Genomic DNA, 24,860 nt, shown 5'->3' with positions numbered 1-24,860 from the left:
TTCCATTATGCAAATAAGTTTTGGGTTTTCAACCGATCTATAAAAATTATAGATCCGCGGTCATTATCTAGTGCAAAATAACATTACTTATCGCTTGTTTCAAATTCATTTTTTCAATGGATACTCCTATAAATATTTTTATTAAAACACAAATTAATAATATGAAAATGTGTTGTCGTTAGTTTTATATATATATAAAAGTAAAAAATCATTGATGATATCCATGCACACGTACCGAAAAATTGTGTTAAAGCTTACTGAAGAATATCTCAAGAACGTTTTGCGACACTCCCGGCAAGGACCGATAACTCTGTTATTGTTTTGCGGGAAAATATGAATGGCTTCGCACATCCAATCTTTTAGAAAAAATCGATTTTTTTACAGAAGAGTGTCCACAATGCACTTGCACTGCACTATAATTAGAATAGTAGAATAGAATGATATACAAATAGATGAAAATTATATTTACATGCAACCGTAATATTAATATAATATATAACAACAAACCAGTGTATACTCTGGGAGTAGTATTATATTAGTATAATAGTCCCAGGTATACTGATTTGTATCACTACAATATAATAGTTATTACGGTGCGGTTGAATTTCCTGTCATTTATTCATCATCCATGCACGAACTTGTATCAGAAAAAAATATATCTCTGTAAATTAACCTCAGTTTCAGGTATAGAGATGTGATCTATTTCTGTGACATGTGCTTTTGACCATCCACAAGAACCTGCGGTCATCCGATGTTCAGTACTTCAGTACTTTGATTTTATATAGTTTCAATGATCGGAACGAATTATAAAACATCTTTTAAGAATTATTCCAAATCCATTGATAAAAATTGAAAATTCATAATCACTAATAATAACTTTTATATTTACAAATAGAAGTTTATTTTTGTATAATGTTATTCCAATAAATGCATACAATCAAACATATCGCTCTCTTACCCACTTTCAAAATGACTAACATCCTTCCTGACAAGTTATTATAATGGGAAATGCCTGCAGGAATGCAGGAGAAAATTCATATCGATATGTAGTAAATTATACATAATTTTATCATATTATCAAAAGCATTTCAGTTCATTTAGTAAAGTAATTGAAAGAAACATCTTTGTTCAATATTGTCCCCAAAAGTTGTCTGAATGCTGGAATAACCGAATGTTTATGCTTACAAAGGCAAACATCTATAAGCATATGTCACAAAATTGGCTTCCACTTCTTTGTCATTGGTGTTTTGGCATTCATAATTTTCTGGACATCTATTACACCTGAAACAAAGTTTGATAATAGTTAAAAACTGATTTTCGTTCTGAACATGCATGGACTATTTGCCACTAGACGGACGTTAAGCAACCAACAATCGAAAACTGATTTTCCCTTTTCCCATTTACCAAGATATTTTAACCTTTCATATCTATGTCAACATTTTTGAAGGGTTTAATGATTTGTAGAATCGAGATTCTTGACTGGATTAGATTTGTCACGTTAATCTTGTTGTTCAATAACACGCAATATACGATTGTTGGTTACGAATTAACATGTTTAAACTTATTGCAGTTGCCAAAAAAACTTAGTCTGATTTTGTTATGACCTAGATAAAATTGTTCTATAGTAAATTCCAAGCGATTGAAAGGCTAGAAATAATTGGAAGAAATCATTTAAAAAGATTGCTTGATGTTTGCTTAACGTCCAGTGGAAAATATTTCATACATGTTCAGGACGAGAACAAACTAACAATAAATCCAATAGCTAGGTCCTGAACAGGGGTCTACCGGAATGACGGGCGGGGGAAATTGGAATACTACTGGAAAATGAGGATATATTGGAAAGGGACAGACATTTAGCCTTTCGACATGCCACCTACAGACCCATAAAAGACTTGTTGTAGGGGTTCTTAACATACACTAAGCGTGGCAATTTTTTTACACGAGATTTCGTTTTAACGTTCCCATTCTGACGAGACGTCGCTGCGTATTTATGCACCCCGCCCAGCCAAACGGACACCCGACTTTTGCAAGGGTTTTACTTCCGATCGTAAGAATACTCCAGACACCATTTGGGGTTTCTATTTTGAAAAGGCAACGAAGTACCTGGTTACGGTACATGATCTACGATATCGAATTCGTATTTGGTAGAGTGGTTATACAAATAATCAGTCTTTTTTTTATTTTCGACATTTTTTTTCAATTTCTAGTTTCATTTTTCCGTGAAAAAACACCCTTGTTCTCACTTTCAATGATTGTTACTATCACGTAGCAACGGGTTAAAATCCGAAACGACAAAGTAGAACCAAAAATCAGAAAAATATAAAAACCAATTATTTTAAATATGCCCGAAACTTAGTAAAATAAATTGCCATTTTTGTCACTTCCATATTCGTCTTATTTTGAAGTGACTTTTTGAAATACTTAATAAAAAAAAGATATTGCAATGCATTAAAACAGTTTAAGCAAGCTAAAACTATTGAGAGTATTATGAGAGAACTACTTCAATTCTGCATCATGTTAATGTGTTAATCTCATGTCAGGAATTGTTACAGTGCTTGTCCTGTTTCCAAATATATCGTATTTAATTTTTTCTTTTGATAAATTTTGTGTTTGTCCCACATCTTGATTTCATTAAAAACTGGTCTAGACTCGTTTTGATTTTAAGTTAGTTGTATGGATTTGGATGCTAATGTCGGATACCGTATGCTGTATTTGGTTATATTTGTTCGTTTTTCTTTCTTTCTCCTTAGTGTTTAGCCCACATCTTTTATCTTTTTTTTTCCATTTTTTCTTTTTCTTTTATCTAACAATATTACATTATTTAAGGAATGACTGTAATATTTTTTTGTCTATGAAGAAATAACCACAAAAATGTGGTCCACACTGAATAACCCGCGTAGTTATTTAAAAGTGTGCACCACATTTTCTATGTAATTTTCGAATAATATAATTTTAGATGTAACACGTCTTCTGATTGGCTGAAAGTTGTTTGTCTATCAGCTCATAGATATAATTTTGTCATGTGACCGTGACGCCATCAAAGTTTTTTCATGATTTACTCCTTAAAAATGGAATTCAGAATTAAATTAAAAGGAATGACTGTAATATGTTTTCTGTCTCATTCTAAATAACCTCAAAAATGTGGTGCACACTTTTAAATAACACGCTTCGCGCGTTATTCAGTGTGCTCCACATGTTTGATGTTATTTCTTCATAGACAGAAAAAATATTACAGTCATTCCTTAAATAGACAGAAAAAATATTACAGTCATTCCTTATGATTTAATTCTAAATTCCATTTTTAAGGAGTAAATCATGAAAAAAACGTTGATGACGTTACGGTCACAAGACAAAATTATGTCTATGAGCTGATAGACAAGAACTTTCAGCTTGTTACCTATTCTGACATCGGACTCGGACTTCTTTTAAATTGCGTATCGCTGTGTGTTTCTTTATTCTACATTGGCTAGAGGTATAGGGGGAGGGTTGAGATCTCACAAAACATGTTTAACCCCGCCGCATTTTTGCGCCTGTCCCAAGTCAGGAGCCTCTGGCCTTTGTTAGTCTTGTATGTTTTTTTTATTTAATCCATTTATATGTTTTGGTATTTAGTAAGACGTCCATTTGCACTGAACTAGAACACATTTTTTATCCAGCTGAGGACCACCTCCGGGTGCGGGATTTTCTCGCTGCGTTGAAGACCCATTGGTGGCCTTCGGCTGTTATCTGCTCTTTGGCCGGGTTGTTGTCTCTTTGATATATTCCCCATTTCCATTCTCAATTTTATTTTAATCAGAAGACGTATTACATCCAAAATTAGATTATTTCGAATAGTAACGAAAACTTCATCCGTAGTAATGAAAATAACACTTTAAAATTTCGTGCTTCCGGAGTGCTTATCTGGATTTACATTCAACAGGAACGCTTAAACGCCAAGGAAGTATAAATACGCAGCAACGGTATATACCAAAAGGGACATAAAAAGAATAGCCAAATTCCTCTAAAGGTCAACTTTGCCTGAGGGAGAGGGAAGTTTAGTTTCCTAGTATAAATATAAACATCGACGACGAGGGGGGGGGGGGGCTTTAACGACATTGACTACTCATATAAACATTTTTTCATTGTACCTGTGTCTTATTCCTATGCACTATGGATACTGAAGAGTAAAAAAAAACTATTAAAAAAAAAAATTTAATTACAAGTTAAGCATCCTCAAATACGCATGGATCTCCTGTAATAAGATTTCAAAGTTATATCTTAAAGTGAGTACCATCCGGGATTATGATAAATTGATAAGTTGAATATGTGTCACTTCAAAACGATGCCGATCTATCTAAATAGCCGTGCGAGTTTGAAATACAATAAACCATTTAATATGTTATTTTCTAAAAAGGCTGAAATTTGGAAAACAAAACCAATGACAGCATTTGGAAAAGGAAATAATTTTATATTCTCAAAATATGATATTTTAAGTCCTCTTTTCTTTAAGTTATAAACATTCATAAATCATTAAAGTTTCAACTTGATACATTTTTAAGCTACGTTGTAAAGCACTGTCTTATAATGATATTGTATTACTGGTTATTGCAATGAAATAAACAATTTAATTTAGCCAATTCCAAGTTGATGCTGTGCATTTAATTGAAGGGAAATAGTATACTTACTGATGATTATTGTAAAAGTAACAGTTTGAATTTGATAAGATCAAATTTGGGTCCCTGTTCCATTCACATACTGCCCATTTACATATACTGTTGGGTTCACAAACTGGAAAGTCGAATGTCAGTGGTATTATCTACAAAAATCAAAAAACGAAAACGTAATGATTTTTTTTCTTTTAACGAAAATAAAGCAAACATTGAGTCTAATTTGGTTAGAGATTGAAAAAATGCTATTTTCAAACAAAAGTAATCTGTATATGTATTTTTGCAAGAACAAATAATGGAAAAATTCTATTTAATACATGTGTATCAAGTAAAAAGTACTATTGATAATTTTTTCTTCAAAAAACCGAGATTCACAGTTTTTGTACTGCTTTACTTTTTGTCTGGTTCTTTTTCTAGCAAAACTGGAACCTATCATGGATACATTGCTTGTATACTAGGATTGTTTCTATTGAGCCCTGTAAGAAAGTGGTTTTTTTTAAAATCCACAATTTACATCATGGTAATATTTACTTTAAAAAAATATGACAATACAGTAGCGGACCCAGGGGGTGTTCTTGGGGTTGGAATCACCCCTTTTATGTTGACAACTTATGCATTTGTTTGGCGACATGGTTGGACCCCCTTTTTTACATGACTTGCGAGTGTTAGAATCCCCCCCCCCCCTCCCATCGTTAAAAATGGCTGGATCCGCCCCTGCAATGCTCACTTCATATAGTTTTCCATACAACAGCCAGTTCAAAAATATAATTTAATTTAAGAATCTTAGACGATTTATGAAAGCTATCATTTGATTTTCGAATCAGTAAATACAAAAACAAACAAAAAAATAGAAAATAACACTTTAAACCAAAAATGTATAACTACCTAAACACAGCTTTATGACAAAAAATGGCCTAAAAGAACAACCAAATTCATCTATATACGGTCAACTTTGCCTGATTGGATTGGAACCTTAGTTTTAATAATTTTTAAATTTATCTTAGCTGAACTGATGATACCTGTTCCTAGCTTTTCGTCTTTTGTTACACGCGTTTCGGCGAGTCGCGTAAAATTTTGTTTGATGAAACAAAATAGCAGAAATAAATCGTTCAATCTCTGCTTAACAGAAATAGAAATCGTTAATAACAAGAATAAAATCGTCCAATCTCACCACATTATAGCAAATTATAAGGACCAAAAGTACAAACATAATAATCTGTAACCTGATAATCACATTTCGGTATAATTTTGGAAATTGATGTTAAGTTGTCAAAAACAAAGAAGATGCGTCAATAAATTACGGGAATAAAAAACGCGTTCAACCAAAAACTGAGGGTGATCTCAGGTGCTCCGGAAGGGTAAGCAGATCCTGCTTCAAATGTAGCACCCGTCGTGTTGCTCATGTTAATACAAACCCGGTGATAAGTTTAATTCGGTACGTCACATTCGGAGAAAAGGGGACGGGTTGTACATTTAGTTACGACAATTGGAACATATCCGTTGTCATATGTGAACGTATACTCCATAACGGTCAACCAACTCGTGATGGCGTCCGTAAAATTTACGAAGGGATGATTTCAATAAGCTGTACAGTGCCGTATAGTTGTTTACATTTTTGTCCTTTGGTCTCTGATGGTTAGTTGTCTCATTGGCAATCATAACCACGTCTCCTTAATTTATTTCGATGATATTATTAATATTTATAAACACGAATTATGTACTTAAAGGCCATGTTAGGTCATCGTTATAATAATGAGTCACGAATTATAGATCAAATTACAATCCTGTGGTCACTGCATTATTATAATATCAATAATATAGTAAACATCTGCTCCCTTGATGGTCAGTATAATTATTAGATAATATGGTTAGTGATATTTGTTATGAAGTACTCAATACTGTAAAATAAAACCAAACACAAGTCTGCATGAAATGACACATGGACCCTGCCGGATTTGCATTTATCAGAAAACAGTCCCCACCACAAAACCATAACAAAATATACTAATGCGACTGTCCATTTCCGTTTCCTTTCCTTGCTGATTTATATGATTGATTGTTGGTTGCTTAACGTCCAGTGGCAAATATTCCATGCATGTTCAGGACGAGAAATTAACAATAAATGCAATAGGTAGGTCCTGTAATAGAGGTCGTCCGGGATGAAGTTCGTGGAAATTTGGACTGCCACGGGAAAACGAGGATATATTGGATGGGGACTGAAATTTAGCCTTGCAACAGGTCACCTACAAAGGTTCTTAACGTGCAAAGAGCGTTAATGTCTGTGTCATTTGGTCTCTTGTGGAGAGTTATCTCATTGGCAAGCATACCACATCTTCTTATTTTTATATGGTGTCCAACGGACATATATTTTTGTTTTTAGTTTTTAAGGTTTCATTCAAGTATACTACAAATATATTTTGTTCGTATACAATTATTTCTTGATGCTTAAAAGATTTAAGGTTTGCTTTAACTACATTGTAAGTTGTTTTCTCAAGTCTCAATTAGCTAGAATGAATTTATCCTCTCTAATTTGGATTGAAAAGTTTAAAGAATCGACACGTTAGAAGATACATTAATGTCTAATTTGTGATCGTTAAAACTGTGCAAACCACAACGAACATGAATATGTTTCCTTGCGGGGCATTACACTAACGCACCAGCGAATTTATTTTCAAATCATTTTTTGGAACTAAAGAATATTTGATAGGATATTAGCCTTAAAATCTTGTGAAGAAATGTAAAAATGGAATCAGTGTAATTTTTAGTGCGTTAATAACAATCTTTCAATTTATGCATATGACCTGAGGTACAGTTAATTAATTTTGAAATATTCGTTTAAGACATGGAATTGAGAGTTTGTTGTTATGTAATTTGAAATAAGTAACATAACAACAAAGTCAATTATTGTTTAAAATATTGTCTTAAATTCATGTCGTACACTTTTTTGTTAATAATATAAATGGACTGATTTCCTTTTAATTTCGAAACAACGCATTGCATGGCATTATCACTGAAAGAATCATTTAGCTTTTTCAAAAAGTTTTTGCATGATTTGAAAAATGTAGAAGTAGTGTTTTGAGACAGCGACCAATGCCACACTTGAGGTCAACATACTGTCTTCAACAATAGACAAGCCTTAATATGTCAAGCGTCAAATAGGTCTAAATCTTGAGTGTATATTGAATGTAAGAACTCGGTTTTTTCCTGGTATTAAAAGAAGAACAGAAAAACCTAAATCGAACAGTTTGGTAATTTTGTTTTGCCCTCTCATTACATAGATATCAATTTATTTCATTACCTTTCCATGTGATTGGCCCGAGTTTCCGAGGAAAGAAAGTCTATGCAGAAACTCATATCGGACAATAATAAAACAGGTACATTTGATTTACTCGTGTATATATTCTGCATAGAAGAGCAGTTGCCCTAAGTTAATATCCGATACTCAGATGTAAAGCGATGTTCGAGTATTTGGAATAATATTCCGTACATGGTTTTGTATATTGAGGATTGTTATGACGAACAAACTACTAACAACATAATTACAAATACGAAACCATCACAAAGAGGAATTAAGGTGATTTAGACAGACTCAGATTCAGTAGTTCATTAGACACAAGACAAAACAAAACTTGAGGTCATGATTCAGATTCAATAGGTGACATGTAATAATACAAGCAATTACCTAAACAAAACTTGAGGTCATTGCACGCAGTTTGGATTTCATCGATTTCAATTTGTTTTAGTTCTAACATGATGTTGACAAATTTAAAAAAAAATATATTCTCATCTTCAATCTTTAAGGATAAATATCTCAAGACAAATCAAAATTGCCGTTACCTTTTCGATAACTCGATATCCTCATATTTAACTTGTAAAAGTAACGATCAAACTAAATGTCGCATATAGCTCATTCGCTGTATATGGTATTATATATTTTTCTTACAGGCAAAGAAACAAATCTTTTCATCACGTATGCTATTTAGTAAAACGATTTACTCGAATTTGTATAGTTTATTGCGAAAATACTGATTTTTTTTAGAAAGTTTGTTATAACATCGCACCCACACTTATTACAGTACATTACTGTTGTTTGTGCTCGATCGATACCACGTTCAAGGAGGTAATATTTTTAATTACTAGCACTGGTTCGATACCCCCGGATTGATCACGTTACGTCCCTGATGTTTGTTTTACTACACTGGGTCGATACCGCAGATTGATCACGTGACGTTATGCATGTGATGTTTGTATTACTACACTGGGTCGATACCGCAGATTGATCACGTGACGTTATGCATGTGATGTTTGTATTACTACACTGGATTGATACCGCGGATAGATCACGTGACGTTATGCGTGTGATGTTTGTACTACTTCACTGGGTCGATACCCCGGATTGATCACGTGACGTTATACATGTGTTGTTTACATTACTATCTCTGGGTCGATACCCCTGTTGAAACACTATATGTTCTCGAAGGTAATGTTTTTATTACTAGCACATGATCTGTGCCCTGCTGCATGGATCACAGTATGTTCCTGAAGGTAATATTTTACTAGCACTGATGACATGCCCCACTGAGGCATTGTATGTTCTTGAAGGTCTTATTATAATTCTAGCACTTGTACGATATGTATGCTGGGGATCTGTTAGTTACTGGTGTATCAGCCGCCCTACGCTTTTTATTGCTGTTCGCTTGATTCAAATACATCTGCACGATTATCAAACAAATGAGTTACAATAAAAAATTTTCACTTAAATAAGATTTTAGTTAAAAAAAAGTTCAAAGATCTACTTGTTTTGTATTTTATCTAAAAAAAAACATGCCTTGTTTCACAAAAGTCTAAACGACCAACGACCGAAAACTGTTGGTCCAAAGAGAAATCCTTCTGAAAGAACCTTAATTTCCTGCTTTTATTATTGACTTGCAATATCCAGATTGGATTTCAATTAGTCATATTCTTTTTTGCAATATAATTAATTCAATTTAACTTCGGTACAACATAAAAAAAATCTTAATTTCTTTTAAAAAAAACTCTTTAAAGTACAGCAAAAGTAACTAATTTTATTAACATCCAACATATTTTTTTTCAACAAACCAGCCAATTGTTGCTTGTAATTTTGAACTTATTTTCAATTCGATTTGAAAAAAAATATTCCATGTAATTTTCAAAACACAATTGTAAGTTTAAGATAGGCTTTGTAGCAAAGTTTTGCGTCGAAATTAAGGTTTGAAATAATTTTTATATTCTTGAGAGTTTCAAATTTCTTTTTAAAGATGCAAAAAAAAAAAGAAGCTTAAAAAAGTTGTGATATAAATATAAAAATTGCATAAAAAGTAAATGTCAAACAACTTCAAGGTATTTTTAATGTAATGATTTGTTTGAAACATTATGAGGAACATTTATAAAAAAAAAAAGCCGAATGATTGTTGTTTTCACACTTCTTGAGATTTGTCATCTACTTTACAACATCAAAATAAATAAATAAGTAAAATATTCTTATTTCATAAACTTACCTTACGAAAGAAACCACTTCGTAGAGGTCGAAGTGAACTATCACCATTTACCAAACATAAAATCACACACGTAATTAGAATTGTACTTGGGATATGATTCATGTTGATTATTGTGAGTAAATGGGACAATAGTTATGTATGAACAATATTTATATATTATTGGTTAAGCCGTAGGAGTGTAGGGTTTGTCATTCCATTTCTCCTTTTCAATTATCTATTTCTACAACCACTCTTCATGGAAATTAACTAATTGTTCTTATTATCTCATAATTTTGTTCCGTTGCGGGACTTTAATGATTGAACGGACGTACGATAGAAAGATGATGCTACAAATATAGTATGACAGGTGAATTGTTTAGAAAAAAATTGATCGAGATAAATATTTCACCGTTGAATTTCCGGATACTTGTAGTTTTCATTCAGAAACTAGTGTGAACATCTACAATAATATCAACGGTACCAATTTCATTGCACCAGATGCGCAATTCAATATATTGAAAATTTCGAAAAATAAAGCCACATGACTATAATATTTTGTAGAAAATTGTTTCAAAATAGACATTATAACACATGTTTCAGTGAAACAGGTGTAAATCTTTAGCTAAGATTAACTTCAGTGTGAAGTCATCTGAGTATTCACCCCAACCATGTCACGTATAAAGATGAAAAAAGGATTACCCCCAAAAATCTCGTCCTGAGCATGTTCCAAGATCTCGACCTGAACATGTACAAATATATCTCGTCCTGAGCATATACAAAGATCTCGTCCTGAGCATGTACAAATATCTCGTCCCGAGCATGTCCAAAGTATACAGTAAAGCTTTAGTGATATAACATGTACAAGAGACAAATAGTAGAAAAAGACTGTCGCTAGAAAATCTAATAATTTTTTTTTCACGTGTTTGTTGATAAGCTTTACTATCATAACATTTATTAGTAATATATATTCGCTTGTAACTACAAGGACCTAAATTAAATCATACTTGGGTTGTGTTTAATATCACTTCTATCAGATGCTTGCATATGGTATACAATCCATATATATAACGCAATCATAGGTTTGAACGTTGTTTTTAATTTAGACTTGTTTATATATATATATGTTTTGTTAAAATATACTTTTTCACTCATTTGGTCTTTTGGAAAATGTTATTTGTGCTGTATTTAGACCCCTCTACCAAGAAATTTATTTTGCATGCACACGTATAAAAATTGCGGTTTTTATCCAACGCAATCATAGGTTTGAACGTTGTTTTCAATTTAGACTTGTTTATATTTTTTCGTTTGGGCTTGTATTATATTTGCCTTCGGGTTTATATGATCCGTTCATCCAATTTTGACTCTTTCAAAATTCAAGAGTCTATCCTAAATTGAGGTAAATTATATGGCCTTCCAAATACCGTTTCGATTCCTAACATCACTGAAGAGACATTAATTGTCGAAATCCGGATATGGTGTACAAATTTTTGCACCTCATGTTTGCGGTATACCATCTTTTCCGCAAGTTTATTGTTTTCTGTTTGGTAATAAATTAATAATAAGATCTATTTTGTTACATCTTGTGATCCGTTTGTTTGGCAATAGCCAATGGCCGTCAGCAGGGTTTAAGAACATCAGTTGTTCGACCTGCTAGTCAAATGCGTTTTGTTAAAATATACTTTTTCACTCATTTGGTCTTTTGGAAAATGTTGTTTGTGCTGTATTTAGACCCCTCTACCAAGAAATTTATTTTGCATGCACACGTATAAAAATTGCGGTTTTTATACAACGCAATCATAGGTTTGAACGTTGTTTTCAATTTAGACTTGTATATATATAATATATATATATATAAAACGTCTTGATATTAGTCAACGCTCTTTCTCACGAAGGCGCTGGATCGTTATGAGAAACGATTCTATACACAATAAATAAATTGTATTTACGCCTGAAAAAGTATACAAAACAACACCAATATTAAAAAAGGAAACAATAAATGTAATTATCTATATGTTTCCTTTTTCAATATTGGTATTTTTCTTGTACACTTTTTATAATATATATATATATAGAATATGATGACTTGCTTTCTATTGCATTTGGACGTGGTAAGTTTAATAGCCTCTTGACAGTATTCAATCCCTTGATGAATTACCCGCATAGTTAATTATCAATTTAACTAACATCCACATTCATTAACACCATGTATATTTGTTGACTTGGTCAATAAAATACAATTATGTACAAAAAAGGCCGAAGATACGTCAAATTCGTTTTTTTTTTATAAAAATGCAGTAAAACTAACACCTCATTATAACCAATGCTTCAGTATGGCATAACCATAAGTCAGAGTGTTCTTGATTGCCGAATGGCTGTGACAGTTGGTTCACCTAGTCATGCATAAATCAATTTAGCAAAATGGGGTTCTAGATTATCTCCGATCATTTGCAAAATTAGCAAAAAAACATTTTTCTGGTTACTTTTATATGGTATACTTTGTCAGGTTGCATATTTGTCTCCCATCTGATAAGTAAACCAATGCTAAAGTTGGGCGTCCGTTTAGATATGCGGGATGTATACATACGCAGCAATGTCCGTTTGGAACGGGGACGTCAACGATTTTCAACTATCAATTCCTTCATGTTTAGTTCTTATGTATATTCGTTAATGACAACTTTTAGTATCCTTCCGACCGGGATATGTTTCTCAAAATAAACAAATTGCCCTTCCTTTTTTGTCGTGCTTGTAGATATTTACCCGATTTGTTTTATAAAACAAATACCAGTATTCTGAGTGACTGATTGAGTCTGGTTTCTCTAGGATACATACAGTTGACAGAATTATGAACAAACATACATTCATTTTATTTCCCTTTATTTTTCTTTGTACTATCATGTTCCTTTTGGTCGTATGACTCTTGACGTGGCTCGGTATTTGTGCATCCGACTTTCGAGTTTTTGGCGTTCCTAATATGTGTGCGGATGTGCGCTTCTAACGCATAAATTTTGTATTGTGTGATTTTCATTTTGTTTATCCTCGTATTGTATTTTACTTAATTTGTTCTTTTAAATATCGGAAAAGTGTGCATATGTCTTTCTGTATTACTCTTGTATACTAGATTATTTTTACCATCAACTACAAACAATTTTTTTGTTTTCGTCTTTGTTATATTTAATTGTATGTTTGATTGGTTTATTTTATGTAGTTATGTTGTACAAATATATATCTATGATGTATGTTTACATGCACGATATTGCCCTTAAACTCAATTTTGTCTGTTGAGGTTCCTCAAACAGTTTTGTCAATATAACGGAACTACCTACAACTTTCATACAAGTGCCGGGATGTTAAGCTAGCTATAAAACCAATTTTAGCACAACATTTTCTTCGAAATATGCCTTTACCAAGTCAGGAATATGATAGTAAATTATTTTCTGGACGCTCCGTTGTAAATATTGTCGTTTATGGTTTTCAAATTTAGTCAGTTTTAATGTATGTCTCTGTCCGGAGTGTTCTTGCGTTTAGTTGTATGTATTCCTGTCACGTAATGTTGTCATTTTAGTGGTATTTTTAACATTGCCATATAAGCGGGAGGTTTGGCTATCCATAAAACCATGTTCAACCCACCATTTTTTCTTATAATTCGTTAAAACTGGCTCCGTTTGATACCCCTAACAAGTTAGTTCCTAAACTATAAAATTTTCAAATTTTCTCTTTTTTAACATTTTCCTCCTCGCCTCAATATTAATGACAGTTGCTTTTGCGACACATGACCCCAACAGGAAGTAGCGATAAGGTGTATAGATGTTGTGCGAGTAATAGGTTTGTAAAGAATGAAGCTATGTCTTTCATTGATGTGATGCGAAAGTCATGGCATTATCAGTTTGTTTTCGACTTTAATGAGTTTGAATATCCCTTTGGTATTTTTCGCCTCTCTACCCTTCTCAATGTTCAATCTATTGATGGAATGTGCAATGTTTATCTGAAGGATCAATCATGCCAAATACTTGTATATGATAAATATTTGACTGGGCAATATTTTTTTATGAATATGAGTAGCGGCAATGCAGAAACGTTTGTCTTTTTTTATGTCATGCTCCTAAAAATTATTTCGACCGAACAAACTAAAACTTTTAAAAATAATAACAATCTTTGTTTAAAGTATTTGTTAAAATGATAAAAACATTTAACAGCAATCACAGTCAATTTAGAATACAGGGTAAGCGTTTACTACTATGCAAGTATCTCCCGCCATGCGAATTCACACAATTCAACCCATGTATGTCAAAACATTTTTTCCACTTTGCTACGCAAGCATTGTAAACCTTCAGAAGACCAGAGTAATTTATTTTCTTTTAAAAATATATATTGCTTGAAAAAAAATCAACATGTCATTTTCATCTATTGCCTTTTTTATTCTCTAGCAACATCAACTGAATTACCTTTAGAACACTTCTGCTGACCCTAATTCAAAGATCCTTGAATTAGCTATCACATCACCGAAAAAATTAAATCGTATGCTTTTCTTCTCTTTTTAAAATGTCCAGCCAATAGCAATTGCTTCTTTTTAATCTGCAAATTAGCGTCTCATTAGACATCAATTTGCATTTTTTCGGCACATTTGTTCTGATGGTGTAGTAGGTTGATGTTGTGTTCTTAAATTAAGTTAGAATATAATGGTTTTCAAGAAGAAGATTTGACTGATATATCTTTGGACAATCTGGTTCACTGCATAACATGTTAATGACTGTTGTCTTTGGTCACTTTCACAATCACCATTCTGTTCAGAAGATTCCATCTCATCATCTTGAATTTCACCATAATGTCGGACCTGATATTTCTATTACCTGATCTTGATTTTCATCATTTTCGGAAGTTTCTAATCCCTCATCATTTTGTTCACATTTATCTGTTCTTTCACAGTCTTTTTTGGATTAGAAATGTTGCCAACTGTTAAATGTGGTGCACTGAAGCCAGATATTTGTAAATTTGTTCATTGGTCCCTAGTTTTTGAAATTCTTTTTTTGACATTATCTCCAATGTTGTATGCTCTAAAAATCCAGACACCATTGTCTTCAAAGCATGAATTTGTAATTTAATTAATGCCTTTTACATACCTGTCAATCTGGGAATGTGAAAATGAACAAAGGTCATGACCTGCATTGAGTGAAAAATCTCGCGTCATAACGTGTACGACATTTTTTCAGGTCGAATCAATAACAAAATTATATTAACATATAATTTGTGTAGTCAAGATATGTTTTAAACAGGTCATATACAACATTATTTCAGACGATTGTTTTATTCAACTACAGCTAACTTTGCATTCTTTAAAAGAAATGCACCACCTGTTTTGTTTTCAGACTAATTCTAATGCGTGTTCATTTTACAGGACAGTAAAGCACATAAAATATCCTTGTTAAGATCCGTTCCAAATTTTGTTGCAATTGTTTTAACAAAAGAAAAAGCTCTTTCACTGTCAGCATTGCTGTTTTGCAAAACAAGTAATGTTTTTGCAAGTTTTGACAAAACAAAATACCTAGGTTTATTTAGAAAAATGTAATGTAAACTAGGCATTTCCCTCAAGAAAGTTCCATTGTCAGTTTCAAGAGAAGTGCAATTGAGTAATTATTTGAATTGTGTCAGGTGGATACAATCTGTGACTCTACTACATTTTAAAGCTGCAGTAGGCTATGCTATCTTGGCTATGTTTTGTTTTTGTTCTTGTGTCAATGTTCTATTTGTCAAAGGCGTTGGTTGTTGCTGGACAGAGTGGTCGGCTGCATATTCAATATCTCTGATGGTTATTGTTCGGCCAACATATAATATGTGTCAAAAGATTCCTTCCTTAAATAATATGGTCTGTAGGTCATGCCTGTATCTAGTCGAAATTAAAAAAAAAGATATTATGTTTTCAGGGAGTCCTGTTCTAATATTATACATATTACCATTGTAATAGAACTTCAGAAAATAACAATCTTTGTATGAACAAATTCGCATTGTTTAAATGTTTATCAATTTTTGTTGAGTATTTTGGTGAAAGAAGTTAGGTGTTACAACACCCGATATGGTGTTGAAAGGTTTGTGAATAAATTACCATATAAGGTGAAGGGCAGCATTCAATTTGTTTTGTAATTTTGCAAAATCCTAAAACCATATTTTTTTGTCTTGTCCTATTTGTTATGTGTATATATGAAGTATTGTTCAAGCTTATTTGCCACACACCTTTAAGTAATGATTTACACAATAAAAGTTAGTACAAAACATTAAAATACCTCTAAAAAAATAACATAATTTTATGTAAAAGATATATTTATTTCTTCTTCAAGTGAACTCTTCTTTTACTAGATAAAAATAATCTTTTTCTAACGCCAGATCTCTGAGGCATCCTAATTTTAGTAATATTTTGAGACTATTCAGATTTCTATCAGGAAGTTCTATAAAGGAAAATGGGAATACTTTTGTAGGATACCCTCCTATGAGGTAAAGCATCCCCATGCACTACATTTACCTTTTTTCTGTTTTGTAAACACTTTCGTTTTTGTCTGACACCATGTTTAATTATCGTACACACACTGAATCTTTCATATCTTTTTTTCTGTTATTATTTCCTCTTCAAGTTTTGTAAAAAATGTATTTCAAATCTCTTGTTATCTATTTTTTTACAATTGTTAAACTTGAACAAGATTTGAACTTTCTTACTACAGGTACAAATAATGAGTCATCGTGTGTTTGTATCTAAGTTTCTATATTATCAATAATTGGTAATGACCACGGTGATGAATCAATGTAGAATCACTAGGTTTTGGCTCATAGCCAAACATATCAATATGCCCTGAACAAGCTGGATTTTCTGAAAGTAGGTAGATATACATTTGTCGCTGGTTTGTTGCCTCATACTGGCCGATCTTTCTATCTAGAAAGCCTTCTGAAACTTCTGAATAGTTGGTCAGTAACTTTTGTAAAACCCTGACTAATAGAATTATATAAGATGTATGTTGGTCTTGTTGGCTTCTGTATCGAGCTAAAAGCTGTGTTTTCACATAGTTTTTTTTCAATCGCGATTCTAAAGTTTGATTTTGTCAGTTTTTATGGAGTATGAGACATGCACACATATTTTTAATAGCATAGATATACTTATACTTTGTATTGATGCCAAATATCATAATTCCAACGTCTCTCCACTCCTTTCGATGTTTCTTATCCTTTGTAATAGTATTTAGTATTTACACACTGGATGTGCACGGTTTTCCCGTAGTCCACAAATAAAAAGAAATCAGAAAAACACTTTTCGGAAATGGAAAAGATCTTCAATGCCCATTCCAGCTAGTCTATTGTCTACACTCTCACTCATTTCTAAAGTGGTTTCATGGCTAAGTTCATTAGAATAAGCATAATAGAATAATGGTTTACTTTTATAAATTTTGACTTGGATGGAGAGTTGTCTCATTGGCACTTATACCACATCTTCTTATATCTTTTCACAGATTTTCAATCAGAATTTTTTTCTATGCGATTTTTACACTACACAATCATATTTGTATGTTTAATAATAAACCGCCCGCATTCATTTTCGATTCATTTCATAAATTAAGAGAGATAACTCGTGTAACTAACGACGTACGTTAACTTTTTTTTATTTCGAATTCCGCTTAAGGCTTTCAATTACGTACTCCTTAAGACTTTACCCGTATTTGGTCCCCAAAATGAAGCTTCTCAAAACTTCTTCTAATTTGCATGAAAATAGAGATTTTCAATGTTATGACGTCATTATTGCGTCATTGTTTTGGGCTTTTTTAATCAAAAACAAAGAAAAATGCTGATGTCATGAAGTATTCTGTTCATTTTTCCTTTTGGAACATCGTGCATATCCAAGAAACAAAGAAACAACAAAAAAAGGAAACTGTAGAGTAGCATTCTCAGCTAATTAGTTATTCAAAAGATATTTGAAAATTTAATCATACTTTGTCGGCTAGATTGATTTCTTTTAACTAAGCTAATGCGTTTGCAATTTAAATTCCGAAAAAGTAATAAACATCCAAAACTATTAGCAGTTTATAGATATGAAATATTATTGTCTTATATACGTGTATCATAGTTTTTTTTAGAAAATCATCAGGAGTACATTAGCGGCGTAAAGATGATGCAAATTATATCTGAAATTTAGATTTTTTTTTTAAATGCTGTAAAATAAAAATTGTATACGTGCATTTATTATGGCGAATCCTTGACTACTGGGGAAAATGCGAAATCTAATTAATGCGATTACAAAATGTTATAAAGGAGAATCACTACTGAAATAATGAATGCGAGTGTGTATTATTGCCAATTGATACTGTGGTATTTGTTTGCTGTAATAAAAACATCGCAATAATTCTCGTGTTACAAGTGGTGATTATACATTAGGATATAGAGAAATAAAACCAGACCAGTGCATATCGTTACATCACTAATACTTCATTCTCATTTTATCTTCTATGCAAATCCCATCCGTTTGGTAAAAGTAAAGTTGAGAAGTAACTCCACTTTTGTCATTCGAACAACCTATTATCTTTTGTCATTTTCTGATTGTCAGATACTTCAACTACAGAAATAAAAACAAGTGTAGGTAGACTTTATTGAGGATTCACACGTACTTAACCTTGATAAAAAACAATTATTTCAGTTTTTATTACAAAAATAGAAATAAATTTATTTCAGTAATCTTTAAGTCATTTATGGTAAAGGCAATTGTGAAAAAGCATTGTTCATGCGAAAACTTATTTTGAAAAAAAATTGTTCTCCTTACAACATATAAGCAGAAAATCGCAATGAATACATGGCTTGCATGAAATCAAATCATTAAATGTACACTAAAAGATTAGTCAGTGTAACTTTTCGAGGTACAATTAATATTAATGTATTTCAAACATACATGAAATAGAAGCGGAAGATACTATAGTGGCAATCAAAACTCAAAAAGGGAAGAGGAACTGACAAAACCATGGCAACAACGAAAAACAACGAAAGAAATATTTGAATAGAACAAGGCATTGGAAATTGAATAAAAGCATATTATAATCAGTGAAATAGATAATTGCAGGAAATGAGAAATATGTAATATATATTTTAGTTTAAAATATATGATTAATCCTACCAAAAATAAGCTTGATATTTTAACTGCAGACGTAATTGAAGTTGAAGTAATTATCGATCAAAATTAAAGGAAAAATGCATTTCTTTAGTTGTACAGTCCATACCATGGGTTTTGCTCGTTGAAGGCCCTAAGTTGTTATGTAGTTGTCTGCATCCTTGTCTTTTGTTCTTTGGTTGATAATTGTATTATTTGCAATCATGCCATATATCTCTTTTTCTGAAGCTTATTGACTGCTTATTATAGTATTTTTGTTACTACAATTTTTAAGAAATGAAGAAAATAGGGTTCTACATCATGTCATGAAAATATATGAGAATCATGCTACATTGTCTATGATATACTACAAACATACATGCTTGTAGTGTATGCCCTTATAGTTTACAGTTATGGATTTTTTGCTTGTGAGAGAGCTTTCTACTAATAGTTTTTATTATAACATTTACATCCACCTCATTTTAACTTTGGTGGATAGTTGTCTCATTGGCAATCATACCACATCTCCTTATTTTTAAAAAATATTTTTTTTTTATTCGCCTATTCAATGTTATCGGTTTTATTATTATCATTGTCTTGATAAATAAAACTAGTATCGATGACGCTTTCAGTTTAAAGGGGCACTAGCTACGAGATATATAAAAAATCTAAAATATGATTTATTTTGTTCAATCATTAATGAAAGTGAAATAGTGAAATAATAAATCGCTTTTAGCAGCCAGTCTGCTTCAATTTTGTCAAAATAAGCTAAGAAACATTGATGATGAATTTTTCATTGCAAATGAATAATTCGACCCCATTGAATCTGTATTCATGTGAACTTCAATTTAACCCCTTAGCTAGAAATGGATAAAGCATGAATCGTGCGTGTTAAGTTATTTACAGGAAAAGAAACATTGAAAGTGAAACAAAGGTAAATCATTTGACTGACTGATTTGATTCACAAAAAATCATTCGTATACAGGTAAAAACGATGATTAACATATATTTTTAATCTTTAGAATGAAATTAAACAGACATAGAAAAATCCAATTGCACGATTTTGATATCTATTTATATCTCTATTTATGTTTATATCGCATATATGGTCATCGGACGTCGTCAGAGGTCAACTCAATAGTTAATTAGATGGCGTCTAGACTAAAATACACACGAAACGAAGCTACATATAACTGAGCCCATGTCCTGTAAATTGTTTATTTTAGACTTTTTTATAATTTGGATAAATGTTTTACATTGTTATAAATCAAATATGAGAATTTGAGTCAAATCGGTGAACACGAATTTGACAGCTAGTGCCCCTTTAAAGTATTTCTGTTAAAAAGACAGTGATGTTTATTCTGTTCCAATTGATATCGGCACAGTTAAACTCAAATAAATTCAACTGTAAAGGATTGCGCTACATATATTATCAAAGAAAAATAATTATACAAAAAGCAAACTTTTTTCCAGAGAATAATAGAGAACCAGTGACCTTAAGCAGTTTTACATTTCAACGTTCAATCGTAGAGAAATAACAAGAGAACAAATGTTGAATAATTGACTACTTTAGGTCATTGACCTTCCATTCTTAGAAAAATAAACCTATAAACCAACTGTGTGGACGACAAATATGTTTAGGAATAGCTTTTATTAGGTACGATTAATGAATGACGTTACAACACTATAAAGATACTGATTTTCTTATTTTATTTTATCTTGTCATTTATCATTTTATATACTTTAATAACACCACAGGTATTGCTAGCTTGGATCTTAGTATACTAGGCTTTCATGACATGTCCTATTTCCCGTAAAAACAATGAAGTGTTAAAGGATGTTATTTCACGCAATCATTTTTCTTTAAAAAAACACATTCTCCTCCTGTTGTTAAAGTATATTTTCGGCTTTTGTGTTAAACAAAAACTGTTTATCGTCTGTGACAAAGATAGTATGTTGCAACTCGGCCAGAAATACCCAGCATTTTGACATGTTTGGCGCCCATTGGCAAACGGGGCCTATAATTAGATTGATGAAACAAATACTGTCTAATGAAATGAAGAAGACATCAGTAGAAATGTTTAAATAAAATGTAGAGTGTCAGAAAATAATCTTAATATATAGAAAGAACATAACAATATTGTAATAAGGTGAAACATTGCTTCATTATATAAACAATAAAATGTAGCATATCAGGAATCACTTCGTAAAGGCCTGACTTTTGAAAATTCAGATTGAAGCAAGTGAATTTGTTTTCTTCTTGTATCCGATTTGCTTTCAACTACAACTCTCAAGACATGACGCTGCTCTAATTTACAGATATGAAAAAGTTCAAAAACTGGTTGTTATGTGCCCTAATTTTCTGGAAAATTATTATGGTTTGGTTTGTTTTCTCTCTGGAACCAGGAAAGACCTGGAAGTATACATAATAGAAAAACAAAGGATATGGAGTATCCATCTATGACACAAAATCAGTACATGCACAGCACAAAACACAAAACAAAACGCAAAGGAGCAGCGCTTTTATTGCTGAATATTTTAGTACACAAACTGGCCTAAAATTGAGAGAATGATGTGTGTCAGACGATCAGTGACTACTTATGTGATGTTCTATTTAAAATGCTAAATGCTAAATTCTTCATAAGCATCCTATGCTGTAGGTGGATCTTATCGCATCAGCGCAGTTCAATGTACACGTAATCAACAAAAAGCGGAATATTACACCCACCTGATTTCAAATTTAAAGTCGAAACGGAAATTTGCACACAATATTTGAATTTTAAAAATAAAAATGAATGTCAAGGTGAAAAAATCCATCCGACATGTACATTTACTTATCCGAAAGGAAGAAAAATTTCAAAATAAGAAAAGCAAACACTAAAACATATGATTATCAAAGTTCAAAAATGCAATGCAATTGACTTTTAAAATATATATCACTTCGTAAATGTCGTAGATAAAAAAGAAAAGTAATGTAAAAATATCTGACAACTGACATTTAAACAACTAAAGGTTATAAGAAAATATAAATATAAGTATAAATACATCAGGCTACTAAGACTCTGTTTTTGTCAGACTTCGCGCACATCTGACAAAGTAAATATCATGTATATCCAACAAGGTGACGAGAAAGAACGACTAACATCGACCCTACACACGTTTTACGGTCACTATCACAAATTGGTTGATCGATACAATATCTATGTCTCAACCATGCTTTCGTAGTGTTAGATCTTAAGATACAAGAAGAGGGTGGTAAAGGGTTATTTAACGTGCAACGTGTTTTGCCATTTTTATTTCACGTGTAGCCGTGAAAAAGGTTCGTTATTCACCGTGTTTCGTGAAATCGGTAAAAAGATCAACGTGCAAGAAATTTTTAATAGATCGTTCATCGTGAAATGGCAATTTTATTTCGCGTTCTTCCGTGCAGATACCCCCCTTTACGCCCCTCCAAGAATATTCGTCTAATCTGTGAATACCGATTTTGTCCTTTTTCTCGTTCGTGACATTTCGACTTAGTCTTAATTCGCATGGCGGTTGATGTATGCAAAACAGGAGATATAGTCCCTTCTGACGCCACTGGTTTCGCTCCGTTTTGAAACTTATAAATCCTTAATTGTTGCTTTTTGTTGGTTTATATAAATGGAATTACGATGTTTAAACATCGGGTGTCTATTGTTGTATCTTGTATATATATATATTTTTACATTTTTTGTACCGATTTATTTAAAGTGGTAGACATAATTAAATAAAGCTGACAAATTACTTTTTAGATATTACAATAATTGAAAAAAAAATGGTTATATTTTAGTTTTGAAATGTTCGAAATTGGTTCAATGTGTTTTTTTAATAACAAGGTATTAAGCTACATTGGAATAAATTCAAATTTAAGTTATGTTTTCATTGCTTAACAGAAATATATCATTCCGCAATCACTAATCAATATACAAATACCGAAAAGATTTCTTAAAATAACAGATTACGGTGCCACTAGTTTGTTAGAATTCAGCATTAGATCTTTGACATGCAGTTGTTTATTACAACAACATTAACATTTTTAATATACAGGAATTAACATGGCATGACAAAATTTCGCGACGACAAATATGATATACAAAGGCTATACCAGTTGTTTCAATTGGTGCTACTTCGATCTTTTTTTTGTTTGTGAAAATTTATTTCGAGAATAACGGTCTTAGAACTGTAAAAAGAAAAACAATTTTAAAAAAGAAGTCTAGAATCAACAGAAAACTTAAAGAAACCAACATGGGGAAGAGGACAAAAAGAAATTAAAAACATTTTAAAACAAAACAAAAAAAGATAGTCATTGGAATCGATTCGTCTTTTTGTTAACAATTAAGCGTGTATAAAAGCAGCTCTATAAGCATTTGAAAACCAGGAATAAAATGCAAGATCAAGATGTGTGAAAGCAATCGACGAAACAACACCACTGAAAACTAACGTGAATGTATTGGCAATCGTATACTTTAGTCTATTTTATGGCGCAAATGATATTAGGTATTTTAAAAACAAGTGACGCAAAAGAACACATTTGTTGCAAATGGATTTCTTCCAGTGTATTCGTGAGTTATCTCTGTCTTACTGGCCATGATCTTACCTGTAATTTACAAAAGACGTTTTTTTTTCTTTCAAATTGTATGATCATTCATTAAATGACACTGCTCATGCAAAGATCATGATAAATTCATCTTATTACGGTTAAAAGATGTACGTTCAAGAATATTGTGGTTGTGATATTTAGATTACCAACACAATTGGTTTTATTAAGATGCTCATAATGAACTGTAAATATTGACATGATGTTAATTAGTTTGCTTGAAGAATTTCATTAATATACTTGAAAATCTATTTCGCCATTTTATGTCACATATGAGATAACCACTATTAGAGCAAATGACGCCATCAATATTAAGGTGTGCAGTCGATCAACAAAGGACAGTTCAATACAGGGTCGTTGGCAAAGAAAGTGTTATGATGAGATTTTCATGAGAACAGTCAAAGTAGGAAATTGATACCACTGGGATGAAAATCAGCAGATGGAAAATAATTGGAAGCAATAAATGATACATACAACTATACATTTATATGTCTATTTTCAAAATATTTATTTCTATGAGTACATGTTTTGCTACGTGCGGGATTTGAACTCACAGTATTAGTGTTGACAGGATAGTGATACAGTAGTTGGACTACTTAGATCACTCTGCCGCCGAGTCACCGCATGTATTAGAAACACTAACATTGATGATAGTTTGCTTCATATAACAAATAATTGTTTTACAATGAATTTACTGAATTGATCTTATATAAACAGCAATAATTGTTCTTTTCTATAGTTGGATATTTCAAAAGTTTCATACGGGAAACTCTGCAGACATTTACGACAAAACAGACGACTGTTCTTACCCTATTGTTAATATTACAGTGTGTATGTTTCTCAAATTGTTCTATATGTCTGGGTCTGTGGTGACGATTTATTTTTAATTAACATAATCTAGGTAACTGATAAAATATAAAATCAAGAATTTCGTTACCACAAATTACTAGCTTTCATTAACTGCGAGTATTCTTAGATCAGATATGTGC

The 24,860-nt window shown here is 31.9% G+C and overlaps 1 protein-coding gene across 1 annotated transcript; it reads right to left on the bottom strand.

The window, feature by feature from the left end:
* Positions 1–911: 911 nt before the first annotated feature.
* LOC127720093 (uncharacterized) lies at positions 912–10,276 on the bottom strand. Its single transcript, XM_052226502.1, has 3 exons — positions 10,166–10,276; positions 4,665–4,795; positions 912–1,281 (listed from the first exon to the last, which is right to left on the bottom strand). Exons 1-3 carry the CDS (start codon positions 10,265–10,267, stop codon positions 1,182–1,184), a joined length of 333 nt encoding a protein of 110 aa, XP_052082462.1. The 5' UTR covers positions 10,268–10,276; the 3' UTR covers positions 912–1,181.
* Between the last annotated feature and the right edge of the window lie 14,584 nt (positions 10,277–24,860).

This window comes from Mytilus californianus, unplaced genomic scaffold, assembly GCF_021869535.1.
Source record: "Mytilus californianus isolate M0D057914Y unplaced genomic scaffold, xbMytCali1.0.p SCAF_11, whole genome shotgun sequence".
Classification (NCBI taxonomy): Eukaryota; Metazoa; Mollusca; class Bivalvia; order Mytilida; family Mytilidae; genus Mytilus; species Mytilus californianus.
The sequence above is the reverse complement of the archived record's forward strand: the minus strand, read 5'-3'. Positions and strand labels throughout refer to the sequence as shown.

What these genes read in the sequence shown, in the direction of transcription:
- LOC127720093 (XM_052226502.1), bottom strand. Translation starts at nt 10,267, where the DNA reads ATGAATCATATCCCAAGTACAATTCTAATTACGTGTGTGATTTTATGT. An exon ending in GAAGTGGTTTCTTTCGTAAG is followed by an intron (nt 4,796 to 10,165) that starts GTAAGTTTATGA and finishes TGATTTTTGTAG; the next exon opens with ATAATACCACTGACATTCGA. An exon ending in TACTTTTACAATAATCATCA is followed by an intron (nt 1,282 to 4,664) that starts GTAAGTATACTA and finishes ACTTTGTTTCAG; the next exon opens with GTGTAATAGATGTCCAGAAA.